This window comes from Octopus sinensis, linkage group LG28 (assembly GCF_006345805.1).
Source record: "Octopus sinensis linkage group LG28, ASM634580v1, whole genome shotgun sequence".
Taxonomy (NCBI): Eukaryota; Metazoa; Mollusca; class Cephalopoda; order Octopoda; family Octopodidae; genus Octopus; species Octopus sinensis.
The window spans coordinates 18,111,899-18,134,398 of NC_043024.1; the positions used below are offsets into that span (position 1 = coordinate 18,111,899).

Here is a 22,500-nt window from a genome sequence, read left to right on the forward strand (position 1 = left end):
GTTAACACAAACAAGATGAGGACAAATATCCGTTGAATGTAAATAATGTACTTTTCAAGATTATCATCAATAATGTTTTAAACCTATTGGGTCATCTGTGATATGTTCTGATTTCAAATTCCGCCAAGGTCGATTGTGCCTTTCATCCTTTCAGGGTCAATAAATTAAGTACCAGTTGCATACTGAAGTCAATCTAATCGACTGGCCCCCTCCCCCAAAATTTCAGGCCTTGTGCCAAGAGTAGAAAAGAATATCTTTTTAGGATCCAAATGCTTTATTTTTCTACTTGTTTCAGTCATCAGACAGTGGCTGTGCTGGAGCACTGCCTAAAAGGGTTTTAGTCAAAGAAATCAAACCCCAGACTTATTCTTTGTAAGCCTAATACTTACTCTATCAGTCTCATTTGCCAAACCACTATGTTACAGAGACACAAATACACCAGCACTGGCTGTCAAGCAATGGTGGTGGCACAAGCATTGACACAAAGACACACACACATCAATATATACATACATACATACATATATATGTGGCACTCCGTCGGTTACGACAACACAAGTTCCAGTTGATCTGATCAATGGAACAGCCTGCTCGTGAAATTAATGTGCAAGTGGCTGAGCACTCCACAGACACGTGTAACCTTAACATAGTTCTCAGGGAGATTCAGCATGACACAGAGTGTGACAAGGCTGGCGCTTTGAAATACAGGTACAACAGAAACAGGAAGAAAGAGTGAGAGAAAGCTGTGGTGAAAGAATACAGCAGAGTTCACCACTACCCCCTTCTGGAGCCTCGTAGAGCTTTAGGTGTTTTCACTCAATAAACACTCACAACGCCCGGTCTGGGAATCAAAACCGTGATTCTAAGACCGCGAGTCCCCTGCCCTAACCACTGGGCCATTGCGCCTCCACACACACATACATAAATACACATATACATATATAATTACTGTGGCCTTGTGATATTTTTATTAATGTCTCATTTATATCTATATTTTGACCAACCATAAAGGGCTAATATTGGTAAAATGAGACATAATTATCGACATGGCCGAAACGGCTGTAAGATCCAATTTATACTTATATTTATATTTACTTGTATTTATATTCTTTTTTATATATATTCTAATTATTATACAACATTACCCTTTTATGTACACTTTTATGTGCACTGATTTGTTCTGCTTTTTATATTTAACCCTACAGTCTCTTATGTGGTGGTTTAATAAAGTATGTGATTGAGTATTATCTGGTAATTGATATTTGATTTAGATGTATTTCTCCATTTCTTATATATATATATATATATATATAAATATATATATATATATATTATATATATATATATATATATATATACATACATACATATATAGGCGTAGGAGTGGCTGTGTGGTAAGTAGCTTGCTTAGGAACCACGTGGTTCCAGGTTCAGTCCCACTGGGTGACACCTTGGGCTTGTGTCTTCTACTAAAGCTTTGGGCCGACCAAAGCCTTATGAGTGGATTTAGTAGATGGAAACTGAAAGAAGCCCATCGTGTGTATATATGCGTGTGTGTGTGTGTGTATGTTTGTGTGTCTGTGTTTATCCCCCAATATCGCTTGACAACCGATGCTGGTATGTTTACGTCCCCGTAACTTAGTGGTTCAGCAAAAGATACCGATAGAATAAGTACTAGGGTTACAAAGAATAAGTCCTGGGATTGATTTGCTCGACTAAAGGCAATGCTCCAGCATGGCTACAGTCAAGTGACTGAAACAAGTAAAAGAGATATATATTTATACATATATATATGATGGGCTTCTTTCAGTTTCCGTCTACCAAATCCACTCACAAGGCTTTGGTCGGCCCGAGGCTATAGCAGAAGACACTTGCCCAAGGTGTCAAGGAATGGGACTAAACCACACAGCCAAACATTCGTGCTAGAGGTTTCCAGTTCCATCTGAGCATTGTATATAGAATATCTTGCTGTTTTTAGGGAGTTGGCAGTTTCTTAATTGCTGGGTTCCACTCATATGGCAACGATGATTGCATGTTTTATTTTTTTTGTTCCTTGTGTTAACATTTTATATTGTCATAGGGGGATCTGCTAGAGACGAAAAAACCCTTTTAATTAGTTTGAAGAGAGTAATATGCTGATAATTAAGTATCCACAAATATGCCTCGCACCCTGTATGTATATCATCATCATCATCGTTATCATCATCATCACCTACCACCACCATCATCATTTTCGTCATTGGCATCAGCATTACCATCATAACCACCATCATCATCATCATCATTATCATGATTTTCAGCATCATCACCATCATCACCTCTACCATCATCATCATCATCATCATCATTATCATATGCACAATTGTGCATATGTATGTGTGTGAGTGTATCTCCTTATGACTGAGTTGTGTGGTAAAGAGAGATTGATAAAATGAGAACCAGGCATAAAAAGTCAGCATTTTGATGTGAAAAACCGTCAAGGTGGCTCTCTTTCTCTGTTTTCTTCAAATATAACACATGCACACTCACACACACACACACACACACACTGGCACATACGCACTCTAATAAACGCACACATACATATGCACACACACTCAAGCAAACACTCCCATACACTCATACATGCACACACACATACACTGAAACAAACACAAACACTGGCACACACACACACACACTCAAACAACCACTCCTACACACTCATTCACTCACACACACACACTCCCACACACTCATGCACATGCATACACACCGACACACACACACTCATTCATTCGCTCACATGCATACACACACACATACACTCATATACGCACACACTGAAACAAACACAAACACTGACTCACACACACACACACAACACTCCCGCCCACTCATTCACTCACACACACACATACTTGTCTTGTATTTTATATTTGATATCATTTGATGAATCGTGTTTTCAGTCAATTTTTAAAAAACAGATTTCATGTCTGTCTCTAATAAAAAAGAACTTATCTATGGAAGCCTCTGGTTGTGTGTGTAAGTATACATGTTTTTATGTGTGTAGGTGTGTATATGTAAATGTGTGTGTATGTACATATATATATATATATATTTATATACACTCACATATATGTGTGTGTGTATATATATGTATAAACACACACATACACACACACATGTATATGTATGTATATACACATGTATACATATTTGTATATAAGGAGGGTTATACACTGACAATAACCAACATACGCATGTATGTACATATGTATGTATATGTATATAATATATATGTGTGTATATATATATATATATAAGCATGTGTGTAATTGTGCACATGTGTGTGTGTGTGTGTGTAAATTAAATATCCCAACCATAATTCCCGACAGCACCACACCATTATCAACATCATCATCACCATAATGATAATAATAACAACAACAATAATAATGGTAATAAAATTTGTATCGTATCAAAAGAGAATTTCTTTAGCAAATACTATTATTATCTTTATCGCAATTTGCCATTGTTGTTTTGGAGATAGAAATGTGAGTGAATGTGGATGTAAGTGTGTATGTTTTGAAGTTCTATCTTTAAACAACATTTATATGAGTATATATATATGTATGTATGACTATATGTATGCATATATGTATGTATGTACTATGTTTGTATGAGTGTATGTATGAGTGTATGTATGTGTGCATGTATGTATGAATGTATGTGTGTGTGTATGTATGGATGTGTATATGTATACACATATACAAACACGTTTTATATATCTATATGTGTGGGTATCTGTGAAAGAGTTTGAGTACATGTATCTCCATATACATCTATAACCCTGCATACTTACACACATAGATGTCTGTGCATGTACATTCATACATATATACATATATACACACACATGCATAGGCAAATATATATGTATACATACACACACCTATATATGTATGCATATATACATGCATATGTATTTACGCACACACACACATATATATATATTTATACATTTTGAAATATTTTAACTGATGAAGATATTACGTAATGGATGCATTTCTTACTATATGCTACACACACCCGAAACATATGTATTAAATAATTTCAAAATACCACTATTTGGTTTGATTTCTACCACTGCTCCAGGCTGACCAGTGTCTTCTCAGTAATTCTTTAGCAGACAGTAACTGTGCAAAACCTCATAATATATACATATACTCTGTGTGTATCTATGTGTATGTTGGACTACTGTCCGTGCAACATCTATATTCCTTCCGGTGCTTGTTAAATCTTATGTCCCTGCCATAAGGCTTTGCTTCCACACACGCCAGCTTAATTTAATTTGTCCTTAGTCGAAAGACATCTGTTGTTATGTCCTGTTATTTGTATCTGTGTAACATTTCTCTGGGGTTTTTTTTCGTCCTTTTATACATTGTACATACTCTGCTTTCTTCCAAGGAATGTAATGCTCTTAGCTTATTCTTTCCTTGGGGCTGGCCAGATTGGAGCAATCTTGAGTATAACCAGCCAAAATTGCAAAGATATTCTGGAACTTGACTGAGAATAGAAAACTCAGAATGATCCGTCCTTGCTTTCCTTGTATCGTTTGTCAGGATATTTTGTTGTCCCTTTTTGTTTCATCTAACTGTCTGGATGTTTTGTGTTTTCTTGTCCCATTTTTGTATTTTTTATATATAAAATATAGCGTACATACACCTTCGTCTATATATATATATATATATATGCAGAATACATCCGGTCATGAAGGACTTAGCCCAATGTATGACTCATCAGATTCTAATGGTTAAGAACATGTAGTTCTTCAAACAAAAGTAGAAATCCGTTATGGTTAGTTATTTAGTACGTAAACAGAGAATAAGGAATCCAAGAGGATGGATTATCACCCTTAAACCAGTCCATGTGGGCCAAAAAGGGGAACGGGAGACTCTGCCCTTAGATTGCTTTTAGCTAGTAAGGACATTTTTGGATATATGTATATATATATATATATATTGTTGCTATTATGTCAAAGTGTCGTATGTCCAAATTTGGCCAGATGCGTCCTTTTGAATGTTTAGTTTTGCATGCAATAACCGCTTCTTTTGGTTAAACTATTGTATATCCAGCTTCTTTAGATGCCAAGATATCAAGTATTGTCAATGTGTAGTACAACAGTTTTGCTATGGAATGGTGAAACTATTTTATCATTTTCTGGAAAAGTAATATTTTGGACCTATGACACTTTTGAATAACAGCAATGATATATACATACTTATTTATATATATGTATATATTCATATAAATATCATTGCTATTATGTTAAACTGGCACACGTCCAAATTTGGCTAAATGCATTTTTTTCAATATTCAATTTTGTTTGCGATAGCCAGTTCTTTTGGTCAAACTATCGTATCTCCAGCTGCTTCAGATGCCAAGTTATGAAAAATTGTCAAAGTGTAGTACAATGACTTAGCATTTTTCAAAAGTATAGTAAGTCCCACATACAACAGCTTTGCAAGAATATTTCTGCCTGAAAATATCATACAGGCATGGAGTTACAATTTTATGCCCCCAACAAAGTATTACTGTTAAGCTGTATCTGTTGCTAATGTAAAAAGAAATGGAAGGGTGAAATTATTTTTATGTTTTCTGAAAAAGCAGCGTTTTGGACTTAAGACATGTTTGCATAATAGCAACAATATATATGTATATATATATATATATATATATACAAGAAGAAAATGGATGTAAATAACAAGGAGAAACTTGTCGTTTTAGCTGGTATACTTTTAATTTAATCAATTAACAAAGAAGAAGATGGCATTATGTATGTGTGTGTGTGTGTCTTCTACTATAACCTCGGGCTAACCAAAACCTTGTGAGTGGATTTGATAGAAACTGAAAGAAGCCCATCGTATATATGTATATATGTGTATGTTAACCACCATTATCAATTGGTAGAAGCGTATATTGGTACCTGCTTCGATTATGTATCCCCATCAGCCCAAAAATTTTGGAAACTAGACTAATATATATGTATATATACAGACACAGCTGTGTAGTAAGAAGCTTGCTCCCCAACCACATGGTTTCAGGTTCAGTCCCACTGTGTGGCACCTTGGCAAGTGTTTTTTTATTATAGCCTCAGACTGACCAAAGCCTTGTGAGTGGATTTGGTTGATGGAAACTGAAAGAAGCCTGTCATATATATGTGTGTGTTTGTGTTTGTTCCCCACCATTGTTTGACAACCAGTTTTGGTCTCTTTGTGTCCCTGTAACTTAGCAGTTTGGCAAAAGAGTTGATTAAAATATGGACAAGTCTTTATAAACTGATAAGTACGGGGGGTGGGCGAATTCATTTGAACTAAAATTCCTCAAGGTGGTGCCCCAGCATGGCCACAATCAAATAACTAAAACAAATAAGAGATAAAAATAAAATAAAAAGATATATATAGGTGCAGGCTTGGCTGGGTAGTAAGAAGCTTCCTTCCCACCACATGGTTCCAGGTTCAGTCCCACTGCATGGCATCTTGGCAAGTGTCTTCTACTATAGTTCAACCAAAGCCTTGTCAGAGGATTTGGTAAACGGAAACTGAAAGAAGCCTATCATATATATACACATATATATATTATATGTATGTGTTTGTGTGTGTCTATGTTTGTCCCCCACCAACATCGCTTGACAACTGATGTCAGTGTATTTACATCCCCATAACTTAGAAGTTCAGCAAAAGAGACTGATAGAATAAGTACTAGGCTTACAAAGAATAAGTACTGGGGTTAATTTTTTTTTTTTGCAACTAAAGGCAGTGCTCCAGCATGGCCACATTCAAATGACTGAAACAAGTAAAAGAATACCCACCCACACACACATATATATATACATACACATATATACATATACACACATGTTCATGAAGTAAAACAAAAAACAAGCAAAAATTTTTTAAATAATTACAAAATTACAAAATTGTAAAATAGAAATAAAGTAAAAATACTTTCAAAAAAAAGATGTTGAGGCAATAGAAAAAATAAAAGAACAAAAATGAAACCAGATGAAGTGACCGATGATAAGAAAGAAATGTGGAGAGATGGAGGAGGGAAGCTGCACAGTCGGGGCCCCAATGAAACTAATAAAAATCTCAATATAACTATAGCAAAAGGAAAATGTTCAGCAAGTGAAGAGGAGGTTGATGTGTGAGAGAGGCTGTTAATGAGTGGAAGTAGGAAGAGGAGGTGTAGAGGAGAGCAACATTAAAGTTAGATATCGTGCTGGAGGACCATCATCTCGCAGATATTGTTTGGGTGGGTGTTGATGTCTTTTTATAGATTTGTGATAGGCAGAAGCGGGTGGATTTGGTTTGTTTTGGGAGTGGGTTTACTTTTTTTTGACCGGTTCTGCCAAGTTTTTTTTACAAGTGCAGCAGTGGTGGTGCTGGTGCTGGTGCTGGTGGCTGTGGTGACTAGCGATGTGATAGTGAGGTGGTAATAGTGGCCCTGGTGATGGGTGTAGCATCAGCAGTGGTGGTGGTGGTGGTGGTGGTGGTGGTGGTGGTAGTAGTGGTGGTGATGGCGGCAGCGGTGGTGGTGAAGAAGTTATGGCAATGTTGATGTACTGGTATTATATATGGTGGTGGTAGTTTTGGAGTTGGTGTCTGCAGTGGTGGTTGTGATGATACCAGTAGTGGTAGTGGTGGTAGTGGTAGTAGTGATGGTGGGGGTGATGATGATGATGGTGATGTGGGTTGTTTTTTAAGTTTATTACTCTTTTTGCATTATTTTCTCAGGACATAAAATACGAAAATAATTGTTTCTAATTTAGGAACAATGCTTTCAGGGGTTTTTAAGGGGAGGGGTTTATTAGTACCATCAATGCCCCTCTTCCCCACTCCCACCATACTAGAAGGATGAAAGACAAAGTTGGCCTCAGCAGAGTTCGAACTCAGAACCCAATGAACCAGTAGAAATATCACAGGACATTTTTCCCTGATGCTCTGATGATTCAACCACATTTGGAGACAGAAATTCTCAAATTTGAGGGGGAAGGTAGAGTTGATGCTACTGATCCCTGAGTCTAATTTCCAGGCCAGGTGTGTGGGGCATATTTTGGAAATTGGGTGTATGTATGCACTTGTGTGCACATGTGTACATGTGTGTGTGTGTGTGTGTTCCACATAAAATATGTTTTACATATTTTATAAGTTATATGGCTTGGTGGTTGAAGTGCTGAACACGTGGTCATTAACATATGGTTTCAATTCCCAGAACAAGCAAACAACATATTAAGCCCTTAAGCAAAGTACTACTCTTCATGCAGCAGCTGGGGAGTTTAGCTCAGTGAAAGACCGGTGACCTATCCCAGAGAGAGCCCTGTGCTCGCAGTTATTTAAGTCCACCCAACACCAACACCCAGACCCCTACACACATGGACCAATTTTCCTAATCCTTCTGCCTTCACGCAGCTTCAATCCCCAGTAATTCCATCTCCCACCCATGTACCCACAACTTACTGACCCACAAACATCATTCTCACCGGTCTTGGAGCATTTATAAGTTAGCCCCTTGTGGGTAGTAAAGAAATAGGTCTTGGAGCATTTACAAGAAATCAAGGCTACTGCTCTTCATTAAAAATTCTCCAAGAAACAATTCCATGTGTGAGAAACCGAGGGAACCTACATATGGTCATTTGATCAGTCAACCCCCATCAAAGAACCCAATCCCCCCTATTTGCCATCATGAAAACAAAAATAGCTATTGGATGTTATTGACATTTTCCTTAATATTCAATCATTGCCAACAAAGGCTGGATGAAAGCCTCTGCATCTCATTTCTCTACATTGGTTGTAGGCCCCACTGTACATATTAGTTAATGACAGCTTAGATACTGTGGCCTCTATGGTCAACCTGGAAGATCAAGCTCACAATATGTGAAAGATTATATGGGATGGCCATAAGTGGAATCTGGAACACTTTTCATTACAGGTCTACTGAACCATGGCTGCTCTGGAGATTAAACAACAGCCACTACATATTAGAGTGGACACTTTGGTCCACATCTACTCACTGGAGTGGACAGGTTGGTTTACATCTATTCAGTGGATTGGTTAGTGTGATCCAAATCTACACATTGGAGTGGACAGTTTGATCTACACACTGGAGTGGACAGTTTGATCCACATCTACACATTGGAGTGGACTGTTTGATCCACATCTATACGCTACAGTGGACAGGTTGATCCAAATCTACACATTGGAGTGGACAGTTTGATCCACATTTACACATTGGAGTGGACTGTTTGATCCACATCTACACATTGGAGTGGACAGTTTGATCCACATCTACACATTGGAGTGGACAGTTTGATCCACATCTACACATTGGAGTGGACTGTTTGATCCACATCTACACATTGGAGTGGACTGTTTGATCCACATCTACACATTGGAGTGGACAGTTTGATCCACATCTATACATTGGAGTGGACAGTTTGATCCACATCTACACACTACAGTGGACAGGTTGATCCACATCTACACATTGGAGTGGACAGTTTGATCCACATCTACACATTGGAGTGGACAGTTTGATCCACATCTATACATTGGAGTGGACAGTTTGATCCACATCTACACATTGGAGTGGACAGTTTGATCCACATCTACACACTAGAGTGGACTGTTTGGTCCAAATCTACACACTGGAGTAAGCCCTTTGGTTCACATCTACACACTGGGGTGGGCAGTTCAGTCCACTATATTATAAAACAATAAAGACCAAAGAGCCAAAAAGAAGCTTGTTTTGATTATAAAGAAAAATAGTAAAAAAACATGATTGGTTTGGTTCAAAATCAGACAGACAGACAGAGTGTGAGATCATAGAATTTACTGAAGAGAATGGACAACAAGTTGTAAAAGAGTCCGATTCTCAAGACATGGTAATTGTGAAATGTCAAAATGAAGAAGTAGACTCATTGGTGCTGACGAGAGTTGGGTTAAGAACGTTTAATTAACTTTCAAAATACCTCTTATCATGAACCACCATTTTATACTATTGCCTCTCCCTCCACCCACGTCTCTCTCTCTTCCTCTCTCTTTTTCTCTCTCTGACCTTTGACATTTCAATAACTCTTAATGAGCTTTAAGAATTGTTTCTGTCTGTCTCTTTCATTCTTTCTCTCTCCTCTGTTCCTCCCTCTCTCTCTCTCTCTCTCTCAGCATTACTTCCTAAATTGATCTAGCTATCTCCCTCTCACAAACCCTTCCTTGCCTCATCTACTCTCATTCACCCACACACACATACACACACCCTCTCTACATCATTTTTCTCTCCACCCCTCTCTACCCCGAACCACTCACATCACTTATTCCCATTATTGTTAAGTACAGATATTGAACACCATCCATCTTGTCTCTCAGTTACACAAGAGTCAGTAGATTCCCTGTTGGACATGTGTAGTCCCTACTTTAAATAATATTAGGAAGTTTATCAAACCATGGCTGTATGGTAAGAAGCTTGTTTCCCAACCACATGTTTCTGGGTTCAATCCCACTGTGTGGCATCATGAGTAAGTGTCTTGGGGAAATTTCAAACCTGGGTTCTCATTCCTTAAGGTATTTTTCGATGTTGTTTTTATTATTATTATTATTATTATTATGATTATTATTATTATTAATAGTATTATTATTATTATTATTATTATTATTATTGAGTGAGAGAGCAGTGCATGCCATCAAAGTGACACTGGGGTAAAATATACAAATCCCAGTATACCCATCATGACTAACCATCTGAGAAGGGTACACCAAGCACATGCATTACAACCATATGTGCGCGACATGGTGATATATCAAGATAAACAGAGCATGACCTTGCAGGTGGGGCTCAGAATTTTTTTCAGCTCGAGTAACCCATCCCGCTCAAAAGGTCCCTGTATAAGGATTGTTTAAAGATGTTGAATGAACCACCCATGTTTCTAAAGGTGAATTATCCAAACCCCAAAGAATTCCTCTCAACATACGGCTATGATGCTCCCCCCACTACTTCTACTTGCGGTCAGAGATGCATATATCATCAGCCACTAAGGGACATGGGCAACTGGTTAAGGTCAAACAACTGACAAGCAAATCTGTGGTATTGAGCAGAATATTTGCTGTAGCCCATCTTTTATACCAAGACAAAACAATGTACATGATAACACTTCCAATCAGTTAAGATCAGAAGCCATGAGAGCCACTGTGTACTGCATCAGGGCTTTTATTATTATTATTATTATTATTATTCAGGTCACTGCCTGAAATTGAACTCGGATTCTTGGAGTTAGTAGCCTGCACTCTTAACCATTACGCTATATGCCCGAATAATAATAATAATAATGATAACATCGAAAAATACCTTAGGAATGAGAACCCAGGTTCAAAATTTCCCCAAGACACCTGAAGAAGGCTGGAGGGTATATCAGGCGAAATGTTGTGTTAACAACAAACAAGATGACAAGCTGGCAGAATCATTAGCACGCCAGTCAAAATGCTTAGCAGTATTTCTTCTGTCTTTACGTTCTGGGTTCAAATTCTGCCAAAGTTGACTTTCATCCCTTTCATCCTTTTGGGGTTGATAAATTAAGTACCTGTCATGTGCTGGAGTCGATGTGATTGATTGTCCCCTTCCTCACAAAAATCCAAGCCTTGTGTTTATTGTAGAAGGGATCATTATTATTATTATTATTCATATTCTTAAAGGTGGCAAACTGGCAGAATCGTTAGCACGTCAGGCAAAATTCTTAGTGGTGTCTCGTTTGTCTCTATGTTCTGAGTTAAAATACTGCTAAGGCCGACTTTATCTTTCATCCTTTCACAGTCAATGAAATGAGTACCAGTTGTGTACTGGGCTCGATGTAATCAATTTACTCTCTCTACCTCTCCAAACTTGCTGGCCTTGTGCCAAAGTTTAAGACCCTTATTCTTATTCTTTTCCTTCTCTTCTTCCTCCTCCTCTTCTTTTCTACCACTGCCTTTTTCTCCTCTTCATTCTTCTTGTTCTTTCCTTTCTTTTCCTTCTCTTCTTTTCTTCTCCTGAAGAATAAGCTTCTTGTTCTTCTCTTCCTCCTCCTTCATCTTCTCCACCTCCTCCTGCTTCTCTTTTTTCTACCTGTTCTTCCCCTCCTCCTCATCCTTCTTGTTCTTCCCCTTCTTTCCCTCCAACTCATTCTTCTTTTTTCTTCTTTCATCTACTTCTTGTTCCTCCTCCCCCTCCTCCTTCTCTGTTCTTCCTCATCCTTCTCTTCTTCTTCATCTCCAGTTTTTCTTTTCATCCATATCTTCCTTCTGTTTCTTCCTCTCATTTCTCCTTCCATTTCTTCCCCTCCTCCTTAGTCATTTTTCTTCCTCTTGGAAACCCCCGCTTCTCATCTCTCTCTCTCTTTCTCTCTCTCTCTCTAAGTCAACACTGACTCAACATGCTTTCATTAGTGTTGTTTATTTACTGATTTGCTGTTGCTTCAGTTTGGTTTTTAAGTTGGTTGCCAGGTGATGGGGATGGCGGGGGAGGGGGGATCTTACAAAAGGACAAAACTAGAAATGAGAAAGAAAAATGACAAGGGAGAGAGATAGATAGATTGATAAAGAAGGAAAGAGAGAGAGAGAGGAAAAGAGAGGGAGATGTAGAAAGAAAATGAGGAAGGTAAGAAGGAAGAAAGAAAATGTAAGACATGCTCACACAGACACACACACACACACTGTAACAACTACAAATATACACATGTACAAACACACACATACACAGACACACACACAAACAACATAACAACAATATAAACCCACAATAATTCCACAATATTATTTAGTGAAAAATTTACAATTCCCTTTCTTCTTTCTCTTATTTTCCCTTTGTTATTACCTCCGCCTTAGCAAAGACAGAGGTATTGTTTTTAGTTGTGTTTGTTTGTTTGTCCGTGGACAAGATATCTCAAGAACTGCTGCATGGATTCGGATGAAACTATCAGAGATGTTTGGCCTCATGACTGGCACAAACTGATTAGATTTTGGGATTGATCTGATACTGGAAAAGGATTCTGGATTATTTTTCTTGTTTTTTACTTAATTTTTGAGAGCAGTCGGGTACATTTTTAGTATTCTTGTTTGTGAGTGCAGCCAGGTTTATTTCAGATTTTCTCATTTTAAGAATCATCTCTGGCTAATCTTTGAGAGGACGTTGGTGTTGCCTTGGCAGAGGTTTGTGCTCCCTGAGTTCTTTCTATTTCTCCTTTCTTCAGTTTCCTCACTTTCTGACAAATTTTCTAACAATAATTACAATTATTAATTTCCTTTTTCTTTTCCTTTTTCTCCTCCTTTTTGTAAATAGCATTTATTTTCCAGAATGCCATGTCATATACAGAATTATAATTTACAATATTTTACTAAATATAAATTCATTTATTTATTCATTTATTTATTTATTTAGTCTCTTGTAAATGCAATGACATTTGCCAAACAAACATATTTATTATATTTTACCATTTTTCCTAAATAATGTTAGATTTTACAATTTTTATGTTTTAATGCTATGTGATGTGTAACAACTGTTTATAACCATTGTTCCAATGATATCTATATATATATATGTCTATGTTTGTGTGTCTGTGTTTGTCCCCCAACAAGTGTCTTCTACTATAGCCTTGGGCCGACCAAAGCCTTGTGAGTGGATTTGGTAGATGGAAACTGAAAGAAGCCCGTCGTATATATATATATATATTTCTTTACTACCCACAAGGGGCTAAACACAGAAGGGACAAACAAGGACAAACAAAGGGATTAAGTTGATTACATCGGCCCCAGTGCGTAACTGATACTTAATTTATCGACCCCAAATAGATGAAAGGCAAAGTCGACCTCGGCGGTATTTGAACTCAGAATGTAAGAACAAACAAAATACAGCTACGCATTTCGCCCGGTGTGCTAACGTTTCTGCCAGCTCACCTGTATATATACACACACACACACACACACACATATATATATATATATATATATATGTATGTATGTATGTATATGTGTGTGTGTATGTGTGTGTATATGTTCGTGTGTCTGTGTTTGTTCCCCCAACATCGCTTGACAACTGATGCTGGTATGTTTACGTCTCCTGTAACTTAGCGGTTCGGCAAAAAGAGACCAATAGAATAAGTACTAGGCTTACAAAGAATAAGTCCTGGGGTAAATTTTCTCGACTAAAGACGGTGCTCCAGATGGCAACAGTCAAAGGACTGAAACAAGAAAAAGAGTAAAAGAGTAAATGTTCCCCACCTGGACAGGACGCAGGATAAGTAATCGCAGGGTGTACTCATGTACAGCTGAGTGGACTGAAGCAATGTGAAGAGAAGTGTTTTGCTCAAGAACACATGTCACCCGGTCCAGGGGTTGAAACTGCAATCTTAAGATCATAAATCTTAACACCCTAACCACTAAGCCATGTGCCTCCACTATTGTAGAAATGGTGTATAGTGTAGTGTTGCAGTAATATTCTGCTCTAGACACAAGGCCTGAAATTATGGGGGAAGGGGCCAGTTGATTAGATCGACCCTGGTATGCAGCCGGTACTTAATTTATTGACCCCAAAAGGATGAAAGGCAAAGTCAACCTCAGTGGAATTTGAACTCAGAACGTAAAGACAGCCGAAATACTGCTAAGCATTCTGCCTGGCGTGCTAACGATTCTTATTTCTTTACTGCCCACAAGGAGCTACACACAGAGGGGACAAACAAGGACAGATAAACGGATTAAGTCGATTATATCGAACCCAGTGCATAGCTGGTACTTATTTAATCAACCCCAAAAGGATGAAAGGCAAAGTCAGCCTCGGTGGAATTTGAACTCAGAATGTTGCAGTAGACAATTCTACCAACTCGCCACCTTAGCATCATAATAATATTCTTTTCTACACTAGACACAAGGCCCAAAACTTTGGGGGAAGGGCTGGTCAATTAGATCAAACCAGTACACAACTGGTACTTAATTTATCGACAAGCTTTCTTCTGTTCCATCTGAAATCCACTCGCAAGGCCTGAAACAATAGTAGCAGACACTTGCCCAAGGTGCATGCAGTGGGACTGAACCCAGAACCATGTGGTTGGGAAGCAAGTTTCTTACCACACAGCCATGCCTGCTCCTATAACATAAAAAGGAAAGAAGTTAAATTAAATGTATTTAGAATTTGAAACCCCAACAACAAACTTTAAATACTGCAAATCACTCCTAACACCACAACTCCATCAGCTTCCAATCTCTGGGAAATCAGGGATTTTTTAGTTTTTTTCTCTCTTTAAACCAAATCGTTATGAATTCAAGTACTAAACTTTATTTTCCACATTTCAATTTTCCATGCGGAAATTTAATCCATTTTATCTCCTGTGTGGATGTAATTTATTTGTGTGTCACTTCCAGCTGTTTTATTATTAAAACTAAAACTGTTTCTGTCATTTTATCATCATCTTCCCCATTATCATCATCATCATAATTATAATTATTTTAATGACAATTACGAAAATGATTGTTTATTAGCCTCGTCAGCATTTTTGTTATTAAGGGTGATGGATTACCATTGTTGAGATTGGTGGCATGGTGTAAGAAGTTCACTAGGTATAGGAGTGGCTGTGTGGTAAGTAAGTCGCTTACCAACCACATGGTTCCAGGTTCAGTCCCACTGCGTAGCACCTTGCGCAAGTGTCTTCTACTATAGCTTCCGGCCGACCAAAGCCTTGTGAGTGGATTTGGCAGACAGAAACTGAAAGAAGCCTGACATATATATGTGTATATATAATTTTAATATTTCTATTATTGAAAACAAGTGGATGTATTCCACTGAAACTAGGTAAATAGATTCTTCGAACGGGGACAGTCAGTAGCGACACCTGCTGGGTCTGACTACGCTGCATTGATAAAGGGTAAATACCCTGAAACATGTCTGCAGCTGTCTGACTGGCAGGATGAAGCGGCTGACCTCCCCTGTTTGAAGGTTTATAATGGACGCAGGTTGTGTGTCATATAGCTAGCTTGAGGCAGTGGCCTCTTGGAGCTAATCAGCGACAGCTTTAGTCTTATATTTATAAGACTGCCATATAAGTATGGCGATAACTATTAATTTATATATACATATATATATATATATATATATATATATATACATATGTATGTATGTATGTATGTACGTATATATATATATATGTGTGTGTGTGTGTTTGTGTGTGTGTGTTTGTCCCCCCCCCCAACATCGCTTGACAACCGATGCTGGTGTGTTTACATCACCGTAACTTAGTGGTTCGGCAAAAGAGACTGATAGAATAAGTACTAGGCTTACAAAGAATAAGTCCTGGGATCGATTTGTTCGACTAAAGGCGGTGCTCCAGCATAGCCACAGTCAAATGACTGAAACAAGTAAAAGAGAGAGTAAAAAGTATTCCAGTCATGTAGTTTGGGGTTCAAACTCACTGTACAGCTTCTGGGGAAAGTTGTCTGTTGTCCTAACCTCAAATAAAACAAAGTCTTCTCAGTGAAGTTTGATAAATGGGAATTGTGTAGAAGGTCCTCAGATGGTCGTTCAAAGGGGTCTTTTGAATGAACAGCACATGGAATTTATGTCTCCACACTATCCACTTGTAATAACAAAATATGAACTTCTATCGGAACCTACATACCATGGACAAGAAGCATTTCTACCCATTCTACACAGCACTTTCCTTGGATAATGGAACTGCAACTGCAACATCCTACATATATTTTTATTTTTATTCTCTTATTTCCCTTTATACTTCATATATCCATCCTTTTCCAAAGTAACTCCTTATACTGAACTCAGCTATTTCCCTCTAATTAACTCTCTCGTATCGTTTCTGATGAAGGGATATCCCTAATATCCCAGAAACAGCTTTACAAATGTCCTAGAAATTTCACACTGCCTTTGCTTTGTTGTCTCACTTTATTTAATATATAAATGCGAAGAACCAAGAGTCTAAGTACAGTCCTCCCATAGCACTTACATAGCCTTACCTACCATTTTGGGTCTTTTGGATACCAATATCTCTCATATATATAATATATATATATATAATATATATATATATATATATATATACCTCACTCAGAGATTTATTATTGCTTGTTTACACTTTTATGATATCAGTGACTTTTCGTGACTGGAAAAAGGATATATATTTGCAAAGGGAACCTACTTTTCATTGACAACCGGTGATTGTCACGTGCGTCGTTGAAGTGTTGTTTTTTGCGGAGTTGGAGTTTATGATATTGTGAGTTGCAGAAATTGTTATTAGAAATTTTATTGTTGAAAGTACTATTGTAGTTGAATTTTGAAAATTATTTTGTAGCTACCCTTTGTGGGTATGCAAACAAGTTACGCCCAGGCAGCAAGCAAAAGCCTGTCGGCCGACATGTTGCAGCTGAAAGAATTGAGAAGGAAGGTTTGAAGAAATATTTCGAAAATTTCAAGAAGGAGGGTGATTGCTTACAGATCACACTGCCGGAGGAAGACGCAGAAAAAGCGAGGAAAAAGATTATTGTATATAGAACGTGGAGTGTGGCCAACAAGAAAATAGAAGTGGAAAAAGTTGAAGAAAAAAACGGCAGAAAGAAAGAGAACAAGGGTGGAGTCACCACCAAAAAGCCCAAAGAAAAGTAAAGTAGAAAATGAAGGAAGAAAGACAACAGCAAGGGGAAAAAGTACAGAGATTCAAACCCAGGAACTGAAGACAATGACAGGAAGTAAAGAAGGTAAAACCAGAAAAGAGAAATGCGAAGAATGGATGAGGAAGGTGATGGAGAGAGTAAATCATGTAAAACAAACAGGACGACCTATGGGAGAGAATGTAAGAAGGTTAATTTTGTATGAAAAATATGGAGATTAAAAAAAGATTAACAAAAACAAAAGGACTGATATGAGTGAAATTAGAAAACGACATGTTCGAACCAAGCGCTAGAGCGATGTTAATAGAAAAAGAAAAAATAGACAAATTGGCAGAGACATTTAAAGGAAAGATTAAAGTAAGTAAAATAGACGTTCGCTATGATAGCCTGCCCAACGTGATTGGGATGGAGGATGTTATCAAACATATATCTAATGGATAAGTGGAACAGTTGCAAAATGTATAAATGAAACTGCAAGCTTAAGGGACTCGCAAGCCATTCCATTTCCCATTACACATAACTCATTTCATATTCATTATTTGTTTTATGTACCCCAAATTTTGTATTGTTTTGTATGTAAATTGTAATGTCCTTTTTATATTCAGGCTACATGCCTATAATAAAGAGAAACCGGTGATTGTCACACACTGATGATGGGTCAATACTCAGAAACTCGAGTCCGTGTGTATCATAGGTTGAAGATGGGAAGGATGGCTTCCCTTTGCAATTATTGATAGGGCACAAAAGTGTGTCAATAGCCAGCTGGAGGAGGTGTCCTCCTGGGGCTACAAGCTACAGTAGCATCCACACTTAGGCGTTAGCTACATTTAAGTGGCAAATATACTTCATGGTATATATATATATATATATATATATATATATATATATTCCCATTGTCATCATCATTATTATTTAATGTCCACTCTGCCATGTTTATATGGATCAAACATAATTTGTTGAGATGGATTTTCTATGGCAGGGTGCCCGTCCTATTGCCAACCCTCATCTTTTTCAAGCAAGGTAATATTTTCCCAATGCTAGCCATAATTTCACAGAAGATTAGAAATGGAGATTACTACTGGCACGGCATTGAATCTCACTTAGGACTATCTTGTGATGTCAAGGCAAGGAGAGAGTAACACACTTGCACACACAAGCATGCTCAATATAATAGGTTTCTTTCAGTTTCCATCTACCAAATCTATTCACAAAGTTTTCATTGGTCTATAGCTATAATGAAAAAAAGAAAACACTTACCCCGGGTACTTAACTGAAAGATTTTATTGTGTCTTCAATTTCATTCTATGGTGAAAATTATTAAAATTATAACACTCATTATGTCTTTCACATTGTTCCATACATTCAACCTTTTGATACCAAATTTCTGTTGAGATACACAGCCTTTTCATTTCCAATAAATTTTTTTTTTAATATAAAAATTTATTAAAATAACTTTTTCATTATTAAGTTGGAAACAAATTAACATGAAATATAGGTGCAAGAGTGGCTGTGTGGTAAGTAGCTTGGTTACCAACTACATGGTTCCAGGTTCAGTCCCTCTGCATGGCACCTTAGGCAAGTATCTTCTGCTACAGCCTCGGGCTGACCAAAACCTTGTGAGTCGATTTGGTAGACGGAAACTGAAAGAAGCCCATCGTATATGTATGTATGTATGTGTGTATGTATGTATGCATACATGCATGCATTCATGCATGTATTTACTTGTTTCAGTCCTTTGACTGCAGCCATGCTGGAGCACCACCTTTAGTCGAGCAAATCAACCCCAGTACTTATTCTATCGGCCTGTTTTGCCAAACCACTAAGTTACGGTGAAGTAAACACACCACCATCGGTTGTCAAGCGATGTTGGAGGGACAAACACAGACACACAAACATATACACACACCTACATACATATATACAATGGGCTTCTTTCAGTTTCCGTCTACCAAATCCACTCACAAGGCTTTGGTCAGCTCGAGGCTATAGTAGAAGTCACTTGCCCAAGATGCCACGCAGTGAGACTGAACCTTGAACCATGTGGTTACTTACCACAAGCTACTTACCACACCCACTCCTGCACCTATATATATATATATACATATGTATGTATATATGTATGTGTTTGTGTGTGTGTGTTTATCACCCCATCGCATGACAACCAATGCTGGTATGTTTATGACCCTGTAACTTAGCGGTTCAGCAAAAGAGACTGATAGAATAAGTACTAGGCTAACAAAGAATAAACCCTGGGATCGATTTGTTTGACTGAAACAAGTAAAAAGAATGAAATTTTGAATGGAGTGTTTTAATTTAGAATACTTTAAGGCAGGACATTTCTATCCTAGAACCAGGGGTGAGGGCAGTCTCAGGAAAGGCTGGGAACAAAAGGGTTAACCCTTTTGTTACCCTATTTCTGTTGAAATACATGTTATTAATCTGGTGTTTGGAAAATAAATTAACAAGAAATTTTAATGGAATGTGTTAAATTTACATCACTTCAATACAGAAAGTCTGTCTGAAAGGAGTAGAGACAGTCCCGGATTATATTCAGTTTAAAATACTCTGACTTTGTCTTAATATATTTCAAAAGTAGTAAAAGAACTGAAGATAATTTCGTCGTTAATTAAGCTGTGTTGTAAGGAACAAATTAACATGAAATTTTTATGGGAGGTTTTTATTTAGATCACATTAATAGAGGGCATGGATTGGATGGTTTGACATGTTCCAATGAGCTGCAGAGCATCATCAAGCTTTAATACCTGCTTCGACATGGTTTCTACAGCTGGATGCCCTCCCTAATGCCAACCACTTACAGAAAGGCCTGGGTGCTTTTCATGTGGCAACAGCACTGGCCAGGTCTGCTTTGGCATGGTTTCTACAGCTGGATGCCCTTCCTAATGCCAACCTCTTTGCAGTGAGTATCAGGTGTGTTTTTTTGTGATGCCAACACTAGTGAGGTCACCAAGAAACACACAGGACAAGATTCCTCCACTGAATGGGATGTAATACAGGGAGAGGACAGAAGAGGGAGATTCAGCAGTTATTTCTAGTTGATCAAAAAGCCAAATTGAAGCTCTGTCACCGACTTATAAGTTGTTGTAGAAACAATGTCATAATATACCAAGGAGTACATTATCCAAAGTAACCTGTTTTTAAGGGAATAGACTATATCATTTGTGGCTGATTTGGTTGCTCTTTCTAGCATCCCAAGAGACTGCATGCTCTCTAATTTGTTGGCTCCTATATGTGGGTGGGTGTATGTATGTGTGCATGGATGTGTATTCTTTTATTCTTTTGCTTGTTTCAGTCATTTGACTGTGGCCATGCTGGAGCATCACCTTAAAGGGTTTTAGTCAAACAAATCAACCCTTTTAAGCTTTCTGTTGGGCTCTTTTGCCAAACTGCTAAGTTACAAGAGCATAAACACATCAGCACCAGTTGTCAAACAGTGTTGGCGGAGACAAACACTGACACACACACACACACACACACACATGATGGGCTTCTTTCAGTTTCCATCAACCAAATCCACTCGTAAGTCTTTGGTTAACCCAAGGCTATAGTGGAAGACACTTGCCCAAGGTGCCATGCAGTGGGACTGAACCCAGAACCATGTGATTGGGAGGCAAGCTTCTTACCACACAGCCAAACCTGTACCTTATATATGTATGTGTATATGTGTTTGTATATATATATATATTGCTCTTGCACGTGCAGCTGTGCATGTACGTGTGTGTGTGTATGTGCATATAACTCTGTGCACTTGCATGTGTGTGTGTGTGCATCTGTGCCTTCATATGGTAAAAGTTTACGAAATAATTTTGTTTCTATGTATTTCTCTAATAATCCCTGTATATTTCTGTTTTTCTTTTCTTTCTATATCCTACCCTTAACCCTCAACACTTCACAGACTGGCCACACCACAAATTACTAGAGAAGACCCTTTATTTTCAAGTGATTGACTATGACAGATTCAGCCGAGATGACCCGATCGGAGAAATTACCATTCCTTTGAACGAGGTGGATCTTACACAAAAAAAAAGCACATGGCGGTTTCTGGAACCATGCAAAGAGAGTAGGGTAAGTGTACAAGAAATGTTTGTTACTTTCTTCTGCTATAAGGCTGTGGCCATGCTGGAGTACTTAACCACTTCTGCTGGGTTTACACTTCCACAAAACAAGGAAGAGGGAAGGCGTTCTTTTATTGATGCTTGGAAAATGTTGTTTTTGTTTTTTATTACGGGGGGGGTGTATATTGTGAAATTTATGGGGATTATGCATGAGCTCTATTGTTAATTATTATTATTATTGAGTGAGAAGGCAACGCATGCCATCAAAGTGACCCTGAGGTACAAATATACAAACCCCAATATACCCATCGTGACTACCCATGCGAAAAAGGTACATCAGGCACATGCACCACAACCATGTGTGCGTGACATGGTAGTTTCATATCAAGATAAACAGCACATAACCTTACATATGGGGGCCAGTTGGAATTTTCTTCAGATCAAGAAGCCCATATTGTTTAAAAGTTCTGTGAATAAGTTTTGTTTTAAAGATGACAAACGAAACAGCCATGTTTCCAGAGGTGAAATATTCAAACCCCAAAGAATTCCTTTCAACACATGGCTATGATGCCCCCCTCCACTTCTTCTGCTTATGATCAGAGAAGCACGTATTATATTGTCGGCCACCAAGGAACATGCTCAACTGGTTAAGGTCAATCAACTGACAATCCATTAAGATCAGAAGCCATGAGCACCATTTGGAGCTTCAAGAACCATATTTTCAAAGTCTTGTATTAAATATACTTTGACCA

At 37.9% G+C, this 22,500-nt stretch overlaps 1 protein-coding gene across 3 annotated transcripts in view; it reads left to right on the forward strand.

Moving 5' to 3' along the window:
* Window positions 1-22,500, forward strand: part of LOC115225739 (synaptotagmin-7) — a 562,082-nt gene that overhangs the window by 421,813 nt on the left and 117,769 nt on the right. For all 3 annotated transcript variants that reach the window (XM_036514694.1, XM_036514695.1, XM_036514696.1), the window contains exon 3: window positions 21,589-21,758. In XM_036514694.1, coding sequence (XP_036370587.1) covers window positions 21,589-21,758 — 170 coding nt within the window. The remainder of the gene's footprint in view (window positions 1-21,588; window positions 21,759-22,500) is intronic.